Genomic DNA, 22,342 nt, shown 5'->3' with positions numbered 1-22,342 from the left:
GATTTACTTCAGCATCAATGCAGTCATTGGTTTAATCTATTTTCAAGGTCCTCGACACACCCGCTGTATGCTTTTCTTTTGCTCTGCCGCCTGGTGGCTTCGACCTCTGACTAAAAATTTTCATCCACATTCTCTGCCTTTCCCCCTCCTGTCCTCTCAGTCTCTGCCACTCTCTTTGTGCAGCGTTGTCATGCACGGCCGACTCGAACATAGAGACGAGTCCACTGGCTCCAGCAGCACTGTCCAAATCAAAAGTCCTGATAAGCCCGTCTCTGTGTGTGAATTGATCTGTGTATAAATGTTTGTTTGCCCACCTAAGCACCTGTTTTATCATAAGCAAGAACAAACAGCGCGAGACTGAATGTATGTGCCTAACCCTTGTGTGTGTGTGTCCCTTGCTTAAGTGTATTTGCGCATGTGGGAACATTATTGCGTAGGCATTCAACAAAGAACATGTGCTGTGTGTGTCACTCAGAAAGTCATCTGAACCTCCATGCTTCTGGGGATTGTGTGTGCTGCCGAGACTTTATTGAGCTCTATCCAGCTGTGCATTTATGTGTGTGAGTTTTGGCTTGTGTGTCCATATGTGTGTGTGTGTGTGTGGTACCCTAAGCCTCTGTTCCCCAGCAATACCCACCCCCCCCTCTCTGTCCTCCAGCCTGAGTGGCCCCTCCTGGGATATCATTACTACCTCCACCTGGCTCACACTCCTCATCTCGCTGTATCAGACCAGCCTTTACTGCTGTCCTCCATCAAACATGCTCTGTCGGATCTGTGTGCCCACACACACACAGAGGGAACTGTGCACGGACACACACACACACGCACACGCACACGCACACGCACGCAGGCACACGCACACACACGCAATATGTTCTCCGCTGTGTGACACAAAAGATGATTCTTTGGTAAATACATAATTTCTGCACAGCATAGACTGAAAAAAAAATAATAATGTGCAGACACAAAATAGAGACACAAAAATGCAAATCACAATTACACAAATAAGTTGATTGGATCTACAAAAACATTGCAAGTACAAAAATAAAAGCTTTTGTACCGTCACCCGCTTTACAGAGAGGTTGAGATTTAAAGCCACACTGACCCCTGGTGGTGAGAGTGACAACAACAACACAAACGAGGGAGTTCCTGTCATGCTGAAGTTGCTGTGCAGCTCCCACAATCTAAATAAGTAAGAGGAAATGGCTCATTTAGAGGCTAAAATTAAGGGACACAGACGAACGAGAAGAGCAGTGAGAGGTTGTTAAGACGAGCAGAAGTGGTTTCCATTTGTAGAGCAGCTGTGTAAACGCCCATTTTTGGAATGAGCCTTGATGTTGAGGAGAAGTGATAAGGAGACAATGCACTGAGCTAGATCGTACTCGCGTGATGGAAAAACCGTAGCGGTAATGATAAGACAGTTACATCTACAGAGCCCCAGGCTTGTTCTGTACCCTTTCTTTGCTTTTGGAGAAGTCTTCATTATGCCGGTTTGCCACTACACTCCCTCTCACTGCTCATTCTTACTCCATTAGACTCTGTATCCACCTGTCCATCTGCCTCTCCGTCAGTTAACTTCCTCTCTGTCTGTCTGCTCATGACGTTTCCCTGGTTCTCTGGCGCCATGTGGGCAGCCAAGCAGAACTCGCAGCCAGTAGCTCTGTACTTCAGCTCAGGAGAGAAGCTGCTGTATGTGTGCCGCACAAAGGTTCAAGCAAAGGTAGAGTCCAATAACACACGTTTTATCATCAGGGATTCTATGTACAGTGAATGTTTAGCAGGTCATAAATTCAGAAACCACTCCCGGGCCACTCATAGCTCATAGTTTATTGGGATATGTGAGGTTAATGGAGTTCAGACATCTGGTGCATTTAACCAAACATCTGAGGTGGCACTAACATCGACTGATCGAAAAGATGTGTAATTGCACAAAGAGTGAAGGGTAAGGTTAGATACATACTGTATGAAACTAGAAGGTCACCAAGCAGTGCACATACTTCTGCCAAAGCCACAAAGGCTCCTTAATGAGAGCACATTCAAATTCATATTAATTCAAGTTTTCATAAATATCCATAAATTATACTATGAGGAAATAAGGAAAATGTTGAAAAAAAAAAAATTCTCACAGCATTAAGATAAGGTAAGGTAAAGAAGAAATTCTTGGATCCACAGATCTGCACCATAATCCTTCCTTGGCCCATACCACATCCTTTCACCAAGTTTTGTGATAATCCATCCAGTAGTTGTTGCGTGTAGTTGACAAACAAAAAGGCCAAAAGATAAATGGACAGGGGTGAAAAAAAAACTTCCTTGGCGGAGGTGATAAAGAGAAGCGCTGTCATATGAAGTGACATATAGACCCAAGTGCAGAAAGTTGCACAGGCAGGTGCGTAACCAGATAAGAAGAGCAGGCAGACAGATGGATGGGCAGGCAGTCTGGCACGGTGAACAGCCAGGAAAACTGAATCACAATCATAGCACAGCTTGCCAAACAACCAGAGAGAACAACATGGTGGCAATGCTCCGCCGGTCATTCTGACATTATCACATTTAATCCTTCAGCTCTGGTTGTATTATGGATATGAATGTTGGGTGCAAGGTAATAAGCTCAGGGTAAACCGTGGTGTGTGATTCACTAAACCAGTAACAGCAAACAAGTCCACAACATCAGGTTTATACTTATGAAGGAGACAGATGCTGACATCTGGCAGCAGTTTGTCTTCATCTTTAGGGTTCAACTTTGCTGCCATCATAAAATTAACTGAGGGCAGACATTCAAGTTCCAGTCATACAACGGACTGATGCTTGTTTTTTTATGGGTGTGTATCAAATCTGATAAACCTAGAGTTAAAATTATGCAAAAGAACATAAACAAGAGTGGCAGGCTCCGCTGTGTAGAGACTGATTTTGAACTTGTCTTTTGCTCTTAACCTGGTGAGATGACTGATTATGAAACTGGGAAGAAAAAGCCAAAGCAATGCAATAACAGAATATCCCACTGTGGTAAGGGAAAATCAAAAAGAACAGCATGGGACAATATAATTACCAAAAAACTTGCTCGGTCAGAATGAGTGGAAATGCTTCAATGTCATCTGTTTAAATCCCTAGAACGTCTTCTTCAGAGGGAATGAGTAACGATATGTGACAGGGGGAGCGACGTGACAGAGAGTTTTCATTCTGAGATGAATGATGATAAACAGACTTGCTGAAAGATCCTGTCAGTCGCACAAGATGGGTAACTTCCCTCCACACATTAGACAATAACTTTGAGAGTAGGTCCATCACTCTGGTTGCCGTGGATGTGTGGCAGTGATATGAATGAGCTCAAATGAAGGTGGGAGGCAGATAAGTTGCTGCTCAGATTGATGCCTTCAGGGACTTGTTGGATGAGTTGATTGCTTTACAACCAGGTTGATATATATAAGACACAACGACTTGAGCATATAAATGCTAAACAGCAAAATGAATAGACTTTATATCACCTGCTCCTGATATGGGAAATGTTATTTAAACAAGGGAAAAATGTATGTTTAAGGATTGGTATGGTTGTATGATGTGTCTGCTGTTGAGTGCAAACTCTTCAGTTTAAAATGCACATTTCACCCGTTGAAATTAACCTGATAAACAAATTGAATGCAAACCGTTCGCAGGGAGATTGTTGTTATCACCCCATTGGCAATTTCAGTTTGGTCATTTTCCAATTATAAAATGCAATAATAGCCTGCGCCACTTAATCTGTCAAAGTCATACAGGAACCCGAACAAGGACCAGGTCTTTGTGTGAAGAGGATGATATGAACTAGTGACAAGAGAATATTGAATTAATGTGAATCGATTCTTGAAGCCTTTGTTCCTGAGGTGCTCTATCAATTCCACACACTCGTGACCTTTAGTTATACATGGATGGCTGTCATTTAGTACAATAGCCTCCATCTCATCACTGTCAACCTTTCTTCATAAATCCTGCTTCAGATCAGAGCTGTATCCTGGCACCTTATCACATGATAAGCAAGGTTTTGAACCACAGAGAAACTTCACCAAACAGTTTGGAGTATGTGATATACCAATGCAGCGCCTGCTCTATACATGCCTGTTTGGAATAAGCTAGTTTCCTGGCTGTTGGTAATGCTAGTGACATCTCTCCTACTGCAACTGTAAGACTCAGTGCACTGAATCAGTTGATCTTTGCCTAAAAACACGCTGTTATCGTGATGGAAAACCTCATGAGCGTTGATGAGTCCCAGCCGCCGCAGCTACAGAGCAACAGGCACCAATCAATCAATGGGCTCAGCTCTTTTTGCCTCATCAAAAAACAATTTTCGGAGCTTTTTTATCAATATTGATACTTTCCCCCTTTCCGCTCTCACAGGCACTTTCTAATTTATTTGAATTCCCCTTAAATGTAGATCAATAGCTGTGTTTATAGCAGAGATAAATCAGACTGCAGCCCTGTGCTACGGCACAGAACACACACGATGCAACTGCAGAAATGGACAGTTTACTACCCACAGTTTTGTTAAAGCTGTGAGTTACACTAGTAAGTTTGTTCTAGATTTTAAGGTATGAGGAATCCCTTTAACCACTCTCCTCATTAAAATCCAAATAGGCTAATTTCCAGCAATAAGCCAGAGGAGAGATTTTGAGAGTTTGATCCCTGCCACTAATAAAGCTCAGAGATTTAACCAACAGTCCAATCAGGGTGGACGTAACCGTTTATATGTCCCTAGAGATTTCTTTGTCCTATGGCCTTGTCTGGCAATAAAAGTAACAATGGACCCCCATTTAGATTCTCGTGACATTAAATCACCAACACAGGGGATCATCGTATATCCGCCCTGTGCTTATCTTCATGTAAACGACTGTAAGAGTGAGTAGGGAAAAATGCATATAGACATAAATGTGTGCGTATGTTCAGATGGAACCACGGTCGGGGCACACAATCACACATTCACCCAGTGCCATACAAACCAAAACACAGTAAGGCGGTTACTCACGTGGTGAAGGCAGGATTGTATTTGGCTCCCAGGTAATACGAGTACAGGTTGAACATGCCGATCATGAAGGCCACAAACACCATGATGAAGATGACCATGAACTTGAAGATGTCTTTGACCGTGCGCCCCAGAGAGATCTGCAGCGGGCCGAAGCTCTCATTGGCCGGCAGGATGTAGGCGATGCGCGAGAAACTCAGCACAACAGCGATGGCGTACAAGCCCTCGGAGATGATTTGTGGGTCAGAGGGGCGCCACTTGTTCCTGGCTGGAGGAGGAGAAAGAGAGAGATAGAGGCTGAATAGGTGAATAAGGCATCTTTGTTACTAAAAGAGCAACTGCACAGTCAAACTAGACAAAATTGTTGTATTGTTGATTGATTTAGAGGCAGTAAAAATGTCCAAGGTTTCATCTAGAATCTGATGATTCAAGCAGAAAAACAAAGCTCCAACATTAATGTTGAATAACTCATAGCTACTTTTCTGGATTCAGTATTTAAATGTTTTTCTGATTGTCAAAATGAAACAAATTGGTCAAAAGTCGATTTAATATTTGGTAAAACTATTTATATTCCCCTATATTTACTTTAGTCAAGTAGTTTGTTTTCATCTGGATTTGTTTGTTAGCCTTTATTTAAAAACTACTCAACCAATTTCCTTGAAGATTTGCAGAGAGGTGAGGCAGGACCCAAAGAAGAAGCCATTACCATAACAGATTTAGAGGTGTACGCTCTCCGAGGGCACTTACAATTAGCATTTTTTCCAGCCGAAAACTGTATGATAGTGTTTTATTAAGCATTCGCTAAAACTTCAGATAGTGCCTATGAATACTAAATACTGAGTAAGAGTGTTACTTCGATCTCATGCATCACATTATCATGTGTCACATGTGCAGAGAAAACGTTCGGTTACAGTTTAATCTCATGTTTGCAGGAGATATTACTTAAAAGCATAAGCTTGGCTTTTAAGAAACATGTGCTTAGATGAAGGAGAACATACTTTAAGAAGACGGATTATGTTTTAGTATAGAAAGATGAAAGTTGGAGGGGAAAGAGGGAGAGGGAGGAGCATCTGACAAGTGGACAAGCAGAAGAAATAAAAAGAAGAGCAAGCGTAGAAGAAAGATAGTGTCTGTGAAACGGTGTGTATATGGGAAAAGGATAAAAAACATATATCATGCAAACATGTAACATTTTCAGTGCAGATGTGGGGCCGTGTGAGGATTATAGCTGATTATAAACTGTATTTACTGATGTGTCATGACAGAGTCAGACCACCAGATGACAGCACTGATGAAGGTTCCCTGGATAGGACACTCAGAAGTGTACCATCCAGCCGCCTGCAGGCTGTAGCAGGTTTTTTATGGTGGAGAGGAGTTATGATATGATGATTTGTTCAATATCCACACAATATATTTCTGAGAAAGTCAGACAAAGAAGGAAACAGTATTAATTCTGACATCATGCGATAAGTGATGACACTTTATCTAAATGACAAACACACTCTTATCCCCGATTGCCCAAGCTCAGGTTTTCAGTTATTCAAGACATTTTTACTCTAAATCTCATTTAATCAGATTTTCTTGTCAGTGACAGATGCAGCTTCAGACTGATTCAAGCAGCTCATGAAAGCATTCACATTTTATCATGGGGTTGTAAAAAAAACAACCTGTCTGGTAAATAAGGAGTGATGCAGTTTAAAATTTTGTGTCATAGAAAGAAAAAAGCAGGATGGTTAACATGAACAGAGATATGTCAAAGAAGAGGGCCACATACAGGAGACTCAACTACTAATATTACTGTCATTCGTAACACTAACTGCTTACCGAAGGTGAAGTAAGCGACTTCGTCAGGCAGCGAGGCGTTGCTCAGGTCGTCCTCTGCTACATGCAGGTCCACATACTGCTGAGCTTTGGTCGCCTTGAGGAACGCCATGAAGCGTGCCGTGAAGGATGCCACGAAGATGGACAGCATGCCGAAGTCCAGCACGTTCCAAAGGTGCATCAGGTACTCCCTGGGCCCGTCGCTCCAGATCTCCTTACACTCCGACCAGATCATACCTGAGAAAGGATACACATACGCATCTATTGACATATGAATAGACTGTGGGAGGACAGGGAATGCAGAAGATAAGTACAAATACACAGGGACAGAGAGACGCTCGAGGCAGTCCTACAAACCTAAATGAACTGATAAATGCATGGACATGGAAACTCGTTCACAGTAGAACCCTTCTGATTTATCAGTTGGCTGGCAAGTGTGCAGCAGCCCCCGGGAATCATTAACAAACGTTTTTAAACATAGACTGATATATTAGTATCATAATTTATTTACTCCCTAACATCAGTATTGCCATTGGCAACAGTGCCCAAAGTCCTACCCTACCTGTAGCCCCCCCACACACACACACATACACACACTTGCCCAATTCCTCCTACGCAACCACTCATTCTCAATTTCGAGCCAAAACAAGATGAATGCCACTGAAAAGGCTCCCTGATCAGTATCATCTCTAACAATTACTGAGCCTTCAAAGCATGCTGCAGGAATTACAATTACCCTGGTTTGTGCACTGCACACACCCGGACACACACAAACACACAAGAGCACCTGCTGACCACAGAATGTCGTCCTTATACAATATGTTGAAAAACCATATGTGAACCAAGTTTTACAAAGGCACACACATCATGTTATATTTGGGGGGGGGGGAGTGAGTTTCTAGATGGAAATAACACAATCAGCAGTTAAGAAGCAGCAAAGATCTGACAGACATTTCCATGGACTCTTTATCTTCCAGTTTGTCTTCGTCTTTCTATTCTTTATTTAGTCAATTGTGGTGCAGATCCCTTTCAGCCGGCGGATCCTGGAATTGTTTTATTTAATTTCTTTTACATTTTCACAGTTTTTATAATTCATGGATCTTGGTGGAAAACTCAGCCCCATTTAGGGAAGTGATGTCTGTGAGTGTGTTAAATTTGGTGCAGCCTTGGCTCTGCTAAGTACAATTTTAGTTTGTACTACACAGATTCCCCCAGAACTTGTTGGAAAGATGGGATATTAGAAAAGACAGTACCCAATACATTTTGCAGCAGATCTGGAAATCTTTAACATTGTGATATAGGGCTTTTCCCCCCCCATAATGGAGATTATGATCTCATTACTTGCATTGCTCTCTTGCCTTAGCTACAAGGCTTGTCGATTTATGGATACTTCTGGGCCATGGTTGATGTTTGTGCTCTACTATCTCTAACATCTTGATGAAGTACATCATACTGATTAAAAATTGATTTTAAACAGGAAATCCACCAGGATCTATTTTGCCCTGACTCTCTTACATGTCATGTCAAGGATATGTCTTATCATGATGGTGAATCTGCCTTCACTGTGACTATCTTACATCTATTTGCATTTTAATTGGCTGCAACTGTGCAGGATTTCAAACAAACCCACCATGTGTGTGTGTGTGTGTGTGTGTGTGTGTGTGTGTGTGTGTGGGCACTGTGTGTGCACTGTGTGTACAGTATATGTGAGAAGGCGACTCACCCAACACCCATTTCATGATCAACATCTCTGTCCAGGAGAACTGGGTGGTCTTGACCCTGAACACCTGCCGCGGGTGGTCTGTGATTGTCTCGTTGGGCAGGTTCTTGACGCCCTCAAAGCGGTCAGAGGCGTTGACGACCAGCAGACCCAGGAAGATGGTGAAAGAGACGGCGTGAGCCACAAACTTCATGAAGGGGCTTCGCAGGATCTGTCCGATCTGGAAGTGAAATAATATCATCATGAGTAGAATAGATTGAAGGAGATGCCAAAGCGGTCTTGTCACTGCAGTGGATTTAAGGATAGGATGATGAACACATTACAGTTAAATCTGTAAAGCATTTGTGCTGACGTGTGTTTGCCAACACAACAGCCTGTGGCAGGAAGCCATACTGAACAAGCATGTTTGACATGTTTTTTGAACAGTTTAAAAAAGTGAGGAGCTGCTGCCAAAATAAACAGTTTATAGTTCTTGAGCGTTTGGTCCTCAGAGATCAAAATTTGAAAAGCACCACTACACAACCATCTCAGCTTGAGAACAGCATCTGTTTCGTGGATCAGCTTAATCACCAGTCACTTTCACAGAAACACAGTGCCACAGTAAGAGGGTGGCAAACCAGCAAGGGTTTGTGCAAATGCACCATATGTGGAGAATGTAAGGAGCGTTAAACAGGCCACCACACAGGGAACCTTTCATTATTGCACAAAAACATGGCAAGATACACAGAGAGAGAGAGAGAGAGAGGGAGAGAGAGAGAGAGAGAGAGAGAGAGAGAGACTCACACACACCACACACACACACACACACAGACTCACACAGTCAGACAAAGAGACACTTCCAACCCCATACAGATATCTGAGATCCCACCATTCGCTACTCTCTAGACCTGCTGCGTTCAATATTGGCTACCCACAGGATATCTCTACTCTCTGCATGCAGAGTAACACATGAGGTTCAATAGCTGCTCCAATACCAGTCACTACCAAACCATGTGGGAAGAGGTTGTCTGGTAAATCTCAGCGCTGCACAAACCATTTCTCATCCTCCTTCTGCCACTGGGACGGCTCTCCGAGCTGCTTCACTGATAAAGCTGATCCATTTCACCTCGCAGACTAAATGAGATGGTCAACCTAGATCAGGCCTACCAAACGTGAAGACAGCTAATCCTATGGGTTTTCGTTTTTGTATCCGCGTGATGGTGACAAGAGCTGATCCTCTCGACTCCTTGGAAATGGTGACCGCTGGCAGCAGGGTGCATGAAGGCTAAATGAAAGAGGTTTGGTGTGAAATTGAAATCCCAGAAGGCAAGACTGGAGCAGCTCTGTCCTCTGTTATTCTCTAACATATTTTCACCTGGAAGAATCAAAGCTGACATACACTTAGTGGAGACGGACATATGCTCTGAAACGTATCTGTGTGATTATTTAGAAATGAAGTTGACATGACAATATATTATGGGGGTTGTCATTGTTCTGATGAGTTACTTCATTCTCTCTCACACACATACTCTATATACCATTTAGCATTATTGATTATCTATATGTCAGCATTTTCAAATAGAGCTTAGAGCAAATTAAATGGATGACAAACTGCAGTAAAGTAATTAAAGAGAAAATCATTAGCATGGGGAGCAGTGTGTAAAAATGTCAGCCTATCATTGTCAAACTGATGGGAGAGCTGGTGTAATTACCATAAATAAATAGCCTCTACACTGGGGTTCCGACCTCCACAAGACAAAGCAAAATACAAACACAAAGAAAGAATCACGAAAGTAATTAACTTTTTTCGAGGATTAAAGAAAATGGTCGACTAATATGTCATTCGGGGAGGTCCCTCCCGGCTGTATGTCTGTCGGGTCGTAGTGTGAACGAAACTAACACGTAGCTGTTACATATCATCACCGTCAAGTACAGTGACTGTCAAGAAAAGAAAAGTAGAAAGGAAAAACAATAAAGACAAGGCAGTGTGCCTGGTTTGCAGGGGAAAAAAAGGCCAATCTCAAGCTTCATTGCAGCTGGAAACATGCTGCTAAACTGGATGAGTTGTAAAGACAAATGCTCGGAGAGATAACACCCTTCGCTGGAGTGTGGAGCAGCTTTCACCAGACTGCTTTCTGGCAGAGACAATGCCATGCGGACAAGTTTCGTGTTGAGAGAGCTAATAGCCGAGAAGCTGAAACCACATTTTGAAGGAGGATTTGTGAAGGAGCCTCGCTGCTGCCGTGGAGCTGCTGGAACTGGTAAAACTGTCGAAAAGTTTCTGTTTGTGTCAAAGAACTGTCACAGAGTGGAGCACTAATGTGGCAAAAGATATTGGAAAAACCACTGAGGGGCAACCACCTTATTTCTTTGGCTTGTTATGATTCTGGAAATGGTGTATTTGAAAAAAGGGCATGGCGTGACCAAAGAAGGCTGGGATCTGTCTAAGTAAGTTGTTTGGTACATAAACAAATCTGAACTTTGAGGCATTTTAAAGTTTAATGGTCTAGCCAGGGATGGAGCCAAGGCCTGCTAAAGTTGGCAATTGTCAAAAAAGACACAAGTCATCTCAGTCTTGATCCAAATTATATAGATATATGCTGTTTTATCATAAAACAAGATATACTCTCCACACATTCGCTAAAGCTTAAATATATTACAACAACTCAAGCTCAATGTCCACACTAGCTTCTCAGCTCTCTGCTTTCCAATATGAAATAATCTCAAGCTAAATTAAAGCTGTACCAAGTGCAACCAGAAGGGGGGAACATTTTGCATTTCGCTCCTCTGCAAGAATAAAAGCCTGCCCTGACATCTGTATATTATGCTTGTGACTTTGTAAAGCTCCTTGAGGCATTTAGCAAGAGGTTTGAGGACATGAAAGGCAAACTAAGAGAGCTGTATATATTATAATCCTTTTAATGTGGAATCTTTGAGCTGCCAAGTAATATCAAGGTCAAATGCTCGTATTACAACCTCTCTCTAATCGAGTCCTACAAAATGTATTTACGTCCTGATGATTTTTCTATTCTGAGGAAACGTGTATTGACGTGCATCTCTGGTTGGAACTAATTTCTGCTGTGAACATTTCTTTCAAAACAGACTTTTGCAAAGACGCACGACTGACTCACACAAACCTGGAAGACTAAAACTGTGAGTTTCAGCATCAATACCATCTGACATCAGATGCCCCACCAATGTGCTTGATAGTTCATAAGTCATTCTTCCTCACGTCTTGTGGTAAATGTCTGCTGAGGAATGAACAGCACGTATCACACTCACTCAATAAAGTTACTGGTGGCCACGGACCTAACACAGTGTCAACAAATAAAGGAAACGGAATAACAGGACTGGTATATAAAATTCTGTATTTTGTACATTAGCAATTGCATATTACTCTGCAATATTCTTACTTTTGAGGGAATGGTGTTGATTAACTACTAGTAATAAATACTGACCAACTAATCATATCATCAATAATACATTGCAACAAGTAGATTTGTCTTGGAAAGCTGTTTGCTTTGCTGTGTAAATGTATTCAAAATACTAAGACACTGTTCCTTAACAAAGAGCATGGTGCTTGTTCCAGGAGCAGGAGGAGGACGGGAACCTGACATCCACTCCCAGACGTGCTTTCTCTTACTCCATGCTTCATCTCCTTCCTGTCACTCGTGTAAAGCTGCAGCATTCTCACAAGCATAACCCCCCCCCCAAACACACACACATAACACACCACCCCACACCCTTACTAATCAATAAGAGAGAGAAACCATCTCCATCAATATTTACATCTCTCGTGGGTTTTTTCTTTTATCTTGAGAGATTTTCAAAGAAATTATATCCACGCTCTGTCTGTCTGCCTCCAGTAACTCGCCACTTATCTTCTAGCAACAAAAATAAAATATATCGATATCTTCTTCAGCTCTCCCAGCTGATATGAAATGTAATAAGCTGTGTGGTTGTGATAATGGTGTGTTGTAGTGAACGTTATGAGCTGTAAGACATGAGCATTCGATGAGATGAGCAGAACAAAATTGCCTGATTAGCACCGGGTGTATACGAGAGCACTCATCACATCAAAGCTTCCTGGCTGCAGCCTTTGTCTTGATGTATTTTTCTCTTTCGCTCCGACTTTATCTATTTCATTATCAAATACGTTTAATATACCTTTTTGTCTCAGTTGAATTGCCATCACCTCATCATCAAGACTGCGTAAACATTAATTTAGTTTCTCAGTTATTCATTTGATAAAATAGTTTTGTTTACCTTCCTTCTCTCCTTTCCTCATCTCAAATGTCTATGTTCACTATTTACCTGTTTTTTTAAAATCATGTACTGCATAATAATGATAACAACAATAGTAATAATAATACACAGTTGTATGGTGCTTTCCGGGCTTTTTTATTATTTCTCCACACTGTGACCTTTTTTCCCCTGTTCTCGCAGCTGCATCAGAAAATGGCAGACTGTGACAAGCAGGCTCATCAGCTAGAGGATTCATAATCAAGTGAAATCACACATGTGCATACACGTACAAACACACACACGCGCGCGCACACATACACACAAACTCATTAACATTAACAGGTGTTTTTTCGTGACACGGCGAGATCTGAAGCAGCTCGTGTCTCGTGATTAAATCCACGTCTGGCTGGTGGAGACGTTCAGTGTCACTGCTCCACATCCTCTCACACGAAATGACTAATTCATTAATCATACCTCACACTCAAAAGCCCTCAACCTTGGTTCTGAATCTTAACACACAGACACACTCACACTCATACACACTGCAGTTGATGAAAAGGTAGAGGGTTATGACGAGCAGTTCGGCATAAGTGCTTGCTCAGCTCCGTTGTGTTGTGTCATTTTACAGATTATAATTTGCTTGATGGAGTATTAACTAAACCTGATAAAGTGCCTAGGGGCCCTATAATCAAATTGCGATCATACAGTGTTCTGTGATGTTTTTAGCTACACTCATCATTTCTGGACAAAGGACATTGGACAAAGACCTGGAGAGTAAAATACATTATGTGTTCATACCTTGCTGCATGGCATGATCCAGTAGGCAATGGCCAGGAAGGGCAAACCTACTGTGACCCCCAGCACTGTCCAGCACTTCACCCCCACAGACTGCTGCCTCAGACCAGGCAGGTTCTCATACCAGATAGTCATGAGCTGCTGCTGGCAGTTGGGATGGGCAACGAACTAGAGAGAGAAAAAGAAAGTGATGGACACAGAGAGAATAAAGGGAAATGAGATAGAAGAAGAAACGTGAGAGAAAAGAACAGAAAAATAAGAGAGGAGATTCTCATTACAACTTCATGAAACATTCAGGTGGTTCTTCTGCAGAAGCATATTACCACCATACCAGATAATGGAAACTTAAAATCAGTATCACATTATTATGTGAATGTTTTTTTATAAGAAGATGTTTTGTTTTAATAATATATATATATATATATATATATATATATATATATATATATATTACATAGTATTTATCTTTACGTCTTTTATCTTTCTAACATGAAGCATTTCATGTTCCTTATGCACCAAGTGGAGGGGCACTACAATTTTCTTTGTATCATAATACAATTACAATAAAGGTTTTCTGTTCTATTCTACGTTATATTAGATTCAATAAATTGCCATATTTTTCTAGCCTGAAACTTGTGTTTGAATGAGGAAAAATGTGCAGAGAATAGATAAATTGATGAATATGGGTCATTTACATGATCCAATTAAGTCCTCCACCATGCTAAATCTCGTTCCACTCCACTGGCTCATGGGCATACAGTAGATTTGGGTAGAGCGAGAAGGGACATGTCCCTAACAAGGTGTGCTGAATTGTCACCATATTTACTCATCTTAAACAACGTTGGCATTTTAACGTCCTCTCTGTGTTACTGGTAATATCTATGAATGGTTATTGTGTTGAAGAATGAAAATGGGTGGAGTTGGTGATGAATCTGAAACAGTATGTATAGTTTAAATCTTTTTAATGTCACAAGTGGATGGATCTTCAGTAGATGTCCTATTTGCATGGCACTGGTTCAGTGTCCATTAATGAGGTGAAAATGCCTCTTCAGTGAATTAAGACTTCAGGTCATTCCAGAGAAGTGAAGTGGAAACAAGTGCTGGGCTCAGCTTATAATGCTCAAGAATCCAAACATTGATCTCCTCTGAAATAAGATGGCCAAATATTTACCATTAAATGCCTCCTCCACCCTGACCATGAGTGGAAGTTGTGGTGATAACTGCAAGTGGGTCATTAAGCATTACTTATAAAGAAGCAGGCATCAGATAAGAGCCAATGAGTGTTCACAGATGAAGCACGTTCGGTGGAGAAGGCCTGGCTGGTGTTCCAGCATCTGTTGATGATATTTCTCCAAGAGAGGACATGATAAATGAGAGCACCACTGTCTCTGTGGTGAGACAGGACAGGATGAATGTTTTTGTTCCTGCTGGAGGAAGGATGTGGACGGCAGGGTAATCAATGCTCAGTGGGGGGTAAACTCGCCTCACAATCAAACTGTGTTTGTGTATTGTTTATCGGTTGCATCTCAGATCTGACACACAGGTTAATTCTGGTCAGACCTGCTCCCCCTATGTTTTCGTTAGCCTATTTGTCCCACCCCCCATCACTCTTTTCACCAATCACCCTCAGATCATCATTAATTTCTGAATTACACCATGGCCTACCCCACATGTAATCGTGGTTAACAAGTTTCCCACTGGTGTTGATTGAACAGTCCATCAACCCAAAGACCCATGACACACGAACCCCGCCTGCATCCAGCAACACATGACACCCACCCCCCTCTCCTCTCCACTCTACCTCTGTAATTAGCTCCAATAGAGTAATGGTCATGCTTTTCTGTACAGGATATAAACACAGCTCAAACATGCTGTGTACTGGCCAACGTACACAGACACACACACACAGGCTTGCACGCACACACACACACAAACATAACAGCACACTTACATATTGGATTTGAGAAAACATTCAGCACATGAAGGTCAAACAGGAGTGTAGGAGTGTGTGTGTGTGTGTGTGTGTGTGTGTGTGTGTGTGTGTGTGTGTGTGTGTGTGTGTGTGTGTGTGTGTGTGTGTGTGTGTGTGTGTGTGTGTGTGTGTGTGTGTGTGTGTGAAAAAGAGTAATGGCAGGGTGAAATGGGGAAAAGGGATTTGGTTTGACATTTAGTAAGAACACCTCTGCTCAGCAGAGATTAACTCTCTGACACAGAGGCCAGTTTGTTGTTTACATAGGGCCCTCTGAGGCCACACACACACAAAGATACACACACGTACTGTACATGCATATGTGCACAAAATTGCTCATAGACACTTGCTCACTCACATACACACTAACACTGCAGTAAACTTGTTTTGATATTCCTGTGTGTTAAATCTCCTCAAAAAATATTCAATTATGGGGAATATTGCGCACCTGATTTACATTTGAGGGGGGATTTAAAACCAGCATTTAAAAACAAGTGCCCATTGCGGTTAATGATTATGAACATCTGCAACCAACCCAAATAAAACAGCATCTGGATATGAATTCTTTGAAATGTGATGTGATTCTTCATTTACATTAGTTTACGTTTATCTTCCTTCACAGAGATGTCAGCAAGCTGGTATGGATGAAGGATTATATTGATCAAGAGATATTATATCTCAGAGGGACCTTCCTGGATAAACGAAGGATGGATAAAATAAAAAGACTAAACGACTCTTGGCAAGGGGGTGGATATGTGGCTCCTCTGACAAGTTCTCATATTAGATTTTAAAAAATCAGGTAGTCATTGAGTGCATATTCAAAACCTATGAGCATCTGTCCATACTGCATTACAAAAGTGCTGAGCTTGGATAACTCTGGCCTTTTTGTGCCAGAGATGTAGGACAAGAGTTATTAGAGCTTGTTAGAGACTAAATGTTACAATATCTCTGGCTGTGATTCTTCCTTGATGCTTCTTGCAATTCATACAACTGTTCAGAAAACCCATTTATTAATGTTGAGCTTAAGACAGATCCTTATCATTGTCCAGGAAACTGGACTGAGACATGAACACAGATCATATTTTAGGTTGTTAATTTTCACATAAACTCCAACTGAAATATAACTTCTTATTTTGCCATCTTACCTTTTTGACTTCGTACTTGATGGACAGTTTGATACGACTGAGGCAGGGTCGGTTGTTGGGCCTTGGGGGGCAGTTTTCTACGTCACCGTTCAGTATGGCCTCCACTTCCTCTGTGTTCCGACAAAGGTCCAGCACACCCACCACAAAGTCCTTACATTGCATGGACAGCTTACGGTAGTCATTCTGCAGGAAGGAAATAAGCTTGAGTTAGAAGACAATTTAAACATCAACTTCTTGTCGGCTGATACAGACAATCCAACATCATCTCCCTCTTGTTTTGAAGGTCTTCCTAAAAGATTCAGCTGGGCTCACATCAACATGTCTGTTAAGACCTGACTCCTGTCTGACTTGTAAAATGTCGTCAGTTACCTTTTGTGTAAGAATCATTTTATCATTACGAGTAAAGGCTTGATGCTGCAGTGTTGGAGCTTACCTGTCTAAACTTGGACTTTATTGAATGACTTGAGATAGGGTTGGGCGATAAAACAATGAAAGTAATTATCGCGAAATAGATTTTCCTCAATAGAAATAGAAGACAAGATCGATACAACGTTTTGACGGACAACACAAACTATTTTGTGTGTGTGTCCATTTGACAAGTTTCTAGTCCCCCCCCTAAAAATAATTGTAAGGTAATCGCTTAAGCTACTGTTTTCAAGACCCAAAATGGAGATACAAGACAAGAAAGGGCTAGTGCAATCATTTTAAAAGTTAAACTACTCTTACAGGTGATCCGGCTGCCGACACTCAGACAGATGCAGAGAGTAACACAACGAAACTGATCAGAGGTGAAGTAACAACAGAGAGCTTTACTGACAGAGAGGACTGGGAGTACAGAGAGTGAATGCACAGGGGAGGCAGCGATAATTGGACACGGATGAGGCGCATCAGAAGGGGCAGACAATCACATAGCGGGAAAACTACACAAAGTCACGAAGCAATACGAGTGATATCAAATAAATCAAGGATCAAGAGTCCTCTCAGAGGGGTAGATCAGTCCACAATAGACGGTAAGCGTTCCTGAAAAGACACCAAGAAGTTCAAAAATCTAAAAGTTGTTTAGGAAAATTACCGAAACACAGAAGCTTGTGCATTCATTCAGTGAACATAATTTTCTTCCTATGGGAAGCAACAAAAGAACACCGTGGATTTAACAGGGAAAAAGACATACTGGCGAAGAATATAACAATATATCAATTGTACGGAATAAAAGACAATAAGACGCTTATGAATTTATTTCAACTGAAAAACATTGTGGCAAACAGCCTTCTTTGGTTTTATGAAGCAACTAACATTTATACTTAAGGTCAAAACTCGAACAAATGTCAAAATTATCAAAAATGAAATGCTTTTGTCTGTAAGTTGAAACAGACGCATCAGGGTGAGGAGTTTGCAGTTTTCCATTTTAATTCCATTATCTGCCTGTGAGCCAGCGAGTGGATAGTTCCCTCAGTTTATTATCAACTGAAATGAGACATTATTGAAACATAAAACTTGGTTGTCTTAGTGCAGTGGAGCTAATGTTGCAGCTGCACTCCACAGATTATGAAGAAAATTTGATTTTTAGAGAACTACAAATAAATACAACTCAGCCCCCGAAGTCCTAACGTTTTTTACTTGTCTCTACAATATCACAACTTCTGGGTACAAGCCAGAAAAGATATTCCAATTATTAGTATTCCAATTGAGTTTTTACAACTGGATCCAATGTCTAATATAATTTCATTAACCTTACTGCAAAGCACAATTCCCATCAGGCCTCTCAACCCTTTTACTCCTCCTGCTCCCATACAGAGTGTTGTGGTTTTAACCCCCAAATCCATTCGTCTTCCAACCTTCTCTCCTCCCAACACCACTTTCCCTTGCTCTCTTTCCTTGATGTGTTCCTCCTCAACAGTTGGTTCGAGTGGGGAAGCAGACGGCAGCTTCTGAAAGGTTAAGTGTCCCTAATTACGCATTCACAGCCTTGTTTGTACTGGGTTTAAACATACCATTACAGCGTGTTGCTAATGCCCACTTCACCAAAAACACAAGCAAAATCTTTATCATTTACACTTTGTGAGACGGCCAGTTCTCTTGGTACATATGTTCCGCTTGACGCAGTTATGTTATAGTGTGTGTGTAGAGTCTGTGAAGCACCCACTGACCATGAATAAAATCTTCTATCCTCCAGACCTTGGACAGTGACTTGAATATGAATTGGGAGCATCAGTTTTATGATGGTGCGTCTCGGCACTGCATTAAACCAAACATTTTAAAATCAGGCCCATCAGGCTTAGATTTCTCACATAAAAAAAAAACTACATGCACAAAATAGCATGTTGGAAGAGGTCAGTCAAAAGGCCCATCCTTATCTGCAAATTACAAAGCAAAACATGGGCATAAAACAAGGGTGGCATTTAACTAATGCCCCTTTGGGTTGATGAAGGGAAGAGGGTCATTTGGTGTATTCTACCTTTTGGCTGCTGTTTGAAAAAAATCGATAACAATCTTGGAAACGTGGAAAGGCAGGGCCTCTGGGTAGTACAGGTGCAAGAGAGCTTTCCTAATCAATGATATTTGCATATACACACATCAGGAACAGATGCACGCAGTCACCACTCCCATACAGCATATGGGAAAATCCAATCACAACTCAATGTATGAGGTTTCACCTCAGGCCCTGAGATGAAGTAAAAGGGAACAATACAGTGAGAGGGAAAATGGCGACAGCAATGTGAAGCAGAGTGAGAAATGTTTCAGATGAGTGGACTGAAGGGGACACGAGCCAAGTATTAAATAAGGCAGGGGGAGAGGGGGAGGAATGTAAGGAGGGATGAGAAGAAGAAGAAGAAGAAGGAGGAGAAAGTGATAATTTATACTGCACTTCAGTGGACATCCACCACTACCCGTTCAGCTCTTTTTCACTTTCTCTTCGTGCCTGTCCCTTAGCGATGAGTGTTACAAAAACTAAATTTAATAAAATAAGCTTAAGAAGAAGAGTGAAAAAAAATAGATTAAAGAAATTAAAGGACACCCTCCTTTGCTTTACTTTCTCTCTCTCTGTCTTCCCCAAGGGTATGTGGAGGTTGAGCACGTCTGTGTCCAGAGGCTCTTAAGAGAGACTGATGGGCTGTCTTCAGTAGTAAGATGTTTTTAGATGAATGTTGGGCCGTTAGGGCCGTTTTCATGTACGTTTAGCCGTCCCCTCATAAACATCTAGTATGCAGTACTAGCTGCACTCCAATATGATAATAACCATGATAATCAGAATAAGGATGGGGGATCTGGACAGGCAGTCTGACAGCTCTGACGAGCCTAATCTATTTTGAACTTGTAGACAAACCCTCCAGACCAAAAATCTTCCCCAAGTCCCCAGATTAAAATGACGAATTGATATCATAATAACAGCCTCTGGAGCTCCTGCCCTTGACATTAATAAGCACTGTCATGTCATCTGTGTCAAACACCCAATCTAAAATCATCACCAAAAGAAATTCAATCTTGTGGATTTAAAACAACACGAGATGTCAACATCTGTCATTGTTAATATATTATCTCTTCCTGGTCCTGCTTTGGCACTGGAGACATTAAGGCCAATGAATCTGTCCAAATCTATAGCTCACCTTTTACAGCATCCTGGAAGAGCACTTTGTGAGCACTGATGCACAAAGTGGTGGTGTCTTTTATCTCAACTTTTATCTAGACTTGTTTGGCAAAAATCTTACAAATCATTTGTTAATACAGCCTATAACTTCACACCCTTATCGACTCTAAAACACTGCAGCTAGAGCAGTCTGGTTTTCAGTTGAGCTACAGCCACAGCTGCAGTTTCAATCCCTGATGTCATTGTTTTGCTCTTAATCGACCTCTCAAAACTGTACGATACCAATGATGGTAAAATCGAAATCCACAAACTACATTCAATAGGTCCATTTAATGGAACCATTCGTAAGTGGTTTCACTTTAGAGGGAGAATTCAGACTGTTGTTGGTGATTGTCCAGCAATCAGATATGAGTTGCCACAGGGGTCTGTGCTTGGTCTGCTGCTTTGTAAATTATATGTGAATAAAATAGTTGTCTGTTTTTGATTGATGTTCTATTTTATATGCCCCAGGCCAGGCGTTGGCTCCAGCACAACACAGCCTTTGTTGACTTTCATTAGCTACTAGTTTAAAGTTCACAAATATACGGATAACACATATATGGTTTTCATCACCTCCAGCCGATTTGATTCTGTTGATGGGTAAAGCCACATAATGAAGAGGGGACAAATCCTTAACAACGACCACAGGTTCATCTGTGTGACTGCGTTTCTACCATCTATTGTTGTGCTTGTGAAATTTTTGAGTAGTGGCAGCTGTTTAATCAGAAATAATTAGCTTCTTGAATCTAAAAGGGTGCACAAGAGCACATATGTCAGCTACACAGTGTCTGAACAATCTTACTCAATGCTCAGACTTCTTGTAGTCCTTTTATATGGGCTTAGGTTTCCTGAAATTATAAGTGGCATTAAAGAAATAGTTCAATTTTGGGGGATATATGCTTATTTGCTCTCTTGCATGAGCAGATCTCATTCTCATGTCAAGTTGTTGATATGACGCCACAGCCAGAAGCCTCCCCTGGTTACCTGGCAAGCTATGAAGTGACAACGATACAGTAACAGGGAGTTACTGTCACCTGCCAGGAAATAGTTGAGCTTATAATCCTGTTTAAAAACCCCAAACTGTCATTTTTAAAACCAGGTTTTTGCAAAGATTATCATATTAATTTGTTGACTTTAGAAGGTAGACGTTAGCTCCTTGTTTCCCACAGCTGTTTCCAATAGAGATAAGCTCGTATGCTGCTGGCTGCAGCGGTTTGCTTACTGTACAGAGGTTAAAGTGGTATCAGCCGTCTAATGCTCAGAAAGTACAAGTGATATTATGTGAAATTCCCAAAGTGCTGAAGTATTATTTCCAGGAAAACAACTGTAAACAAATATTATTAGAGACCTGCAAAACTGATCAAATACTGATATGATCAGACAGACACAGCCCCCCACAGTCTTTAATTAGATGGTCTTACTACTGGAATCTTGGCCCCAAAAATATCATGAAAACAATGGTAATAATTGTACTGAGGATTATGGGATAAGATTTGGATATCTGTGTTTGAAATGTGCACTTGTACTTGTTGCATATTTAAAATATGCTGTTATTAGCATTACTGCTGAAGACTGCATATCCTTTTTATGCTTTTGAAAATCTTTAGTGTCAGAAAGGTTTCATTAATTGCCTTGCAAGTATTGTTGGATTTGTTTAGATGCCACATACATTCTCAGTGAAAGGAAGGCTCAACCCATGCCCTGACTTTCATTCCCCACATTTGATTTTCCCACAAGAAATAGAACTGTGTGAGGCTATTATAACACTGTTTTAACAATATTTGATGTTTTAGCGTAATGAGAGGATGACGCTGAGAGGGATAGGGAGACAGAGGGGTGATAATGACATGGTAATGAGACAGATGAGCTCCAACACAACTCTGGTCCCTCAGGTGAGCCCTTCTCATTAACTTGTCTGGAGACAGGGAACGGAATGACAAGCTGAAAAGCTGAATGACGAACACAAAGGTGGCAGAAAGAGGGAGGAAAGGACAGATAGAAACGAACAGAGGATTAGGGAAATAATGCAGCAACACATGGGAAGACAAAGGGG

The 22,342-nt window shown here is 41.4% G+C and overlaps 1 protein-coding gene across 2 annotated transcripts in view; it reads right to left on the bottom strand.

Annotated features, from left to right (window-relative positions):
* The window catches only part of trpc7b (transient receptor potential cation channel, subfamily C, member 7b), a 42,451-nt gene that overhangs the window by 12,956 nt on the left and 7,153 nt on the right, over positions 1-22,342 (bottom strand). For both annotated transcript variants that reach the window (XM_061079944.1, XM_061079945.1), the window contains exons 3-7: positions 16,665-16,847; positions 13,554-13,718; positions 8,535-8,751; positions 6,815-7,048; positions 4,994-5,258 (exon numbers count right to left, since the gene is read on the bottom strand). In XM_061079944.1, coding sequence (XP_060935927.1) covers positions 4,994-5,258; positions 6,815-7,048; positions 8,535-8,751; positions 13,554-13,718; positions 16,665-16,847 — 1,064 coding nt within the window. The remainder of the gene's footprint in view (positions 1-4,993; positions 5,259-6,814; positions 7,049-8,534; positions 8,752-13,553; positions 13,719-16,664; positions 16,848-22,342) is intronic.

Source organism: Limanda limanda, chromosome 10 (genome assembly GCF_963576545.1).
Source record: "Limanda limanda chromosome 10, fLimLim1.1, whole genome shotgun sequence".
Taxonomy (NCBI): domain Eukaryota; kingdom Metazoa; phylum Chordata; class Actinopteri; order Pleuronectiformes; family Pleuronectidae; genus Limanda; species Limanda limanda.
Note: the sequence above shows the minus strand (reverse complement) of the source record. Positions and strands in the feature narration are given on the sequence as shown.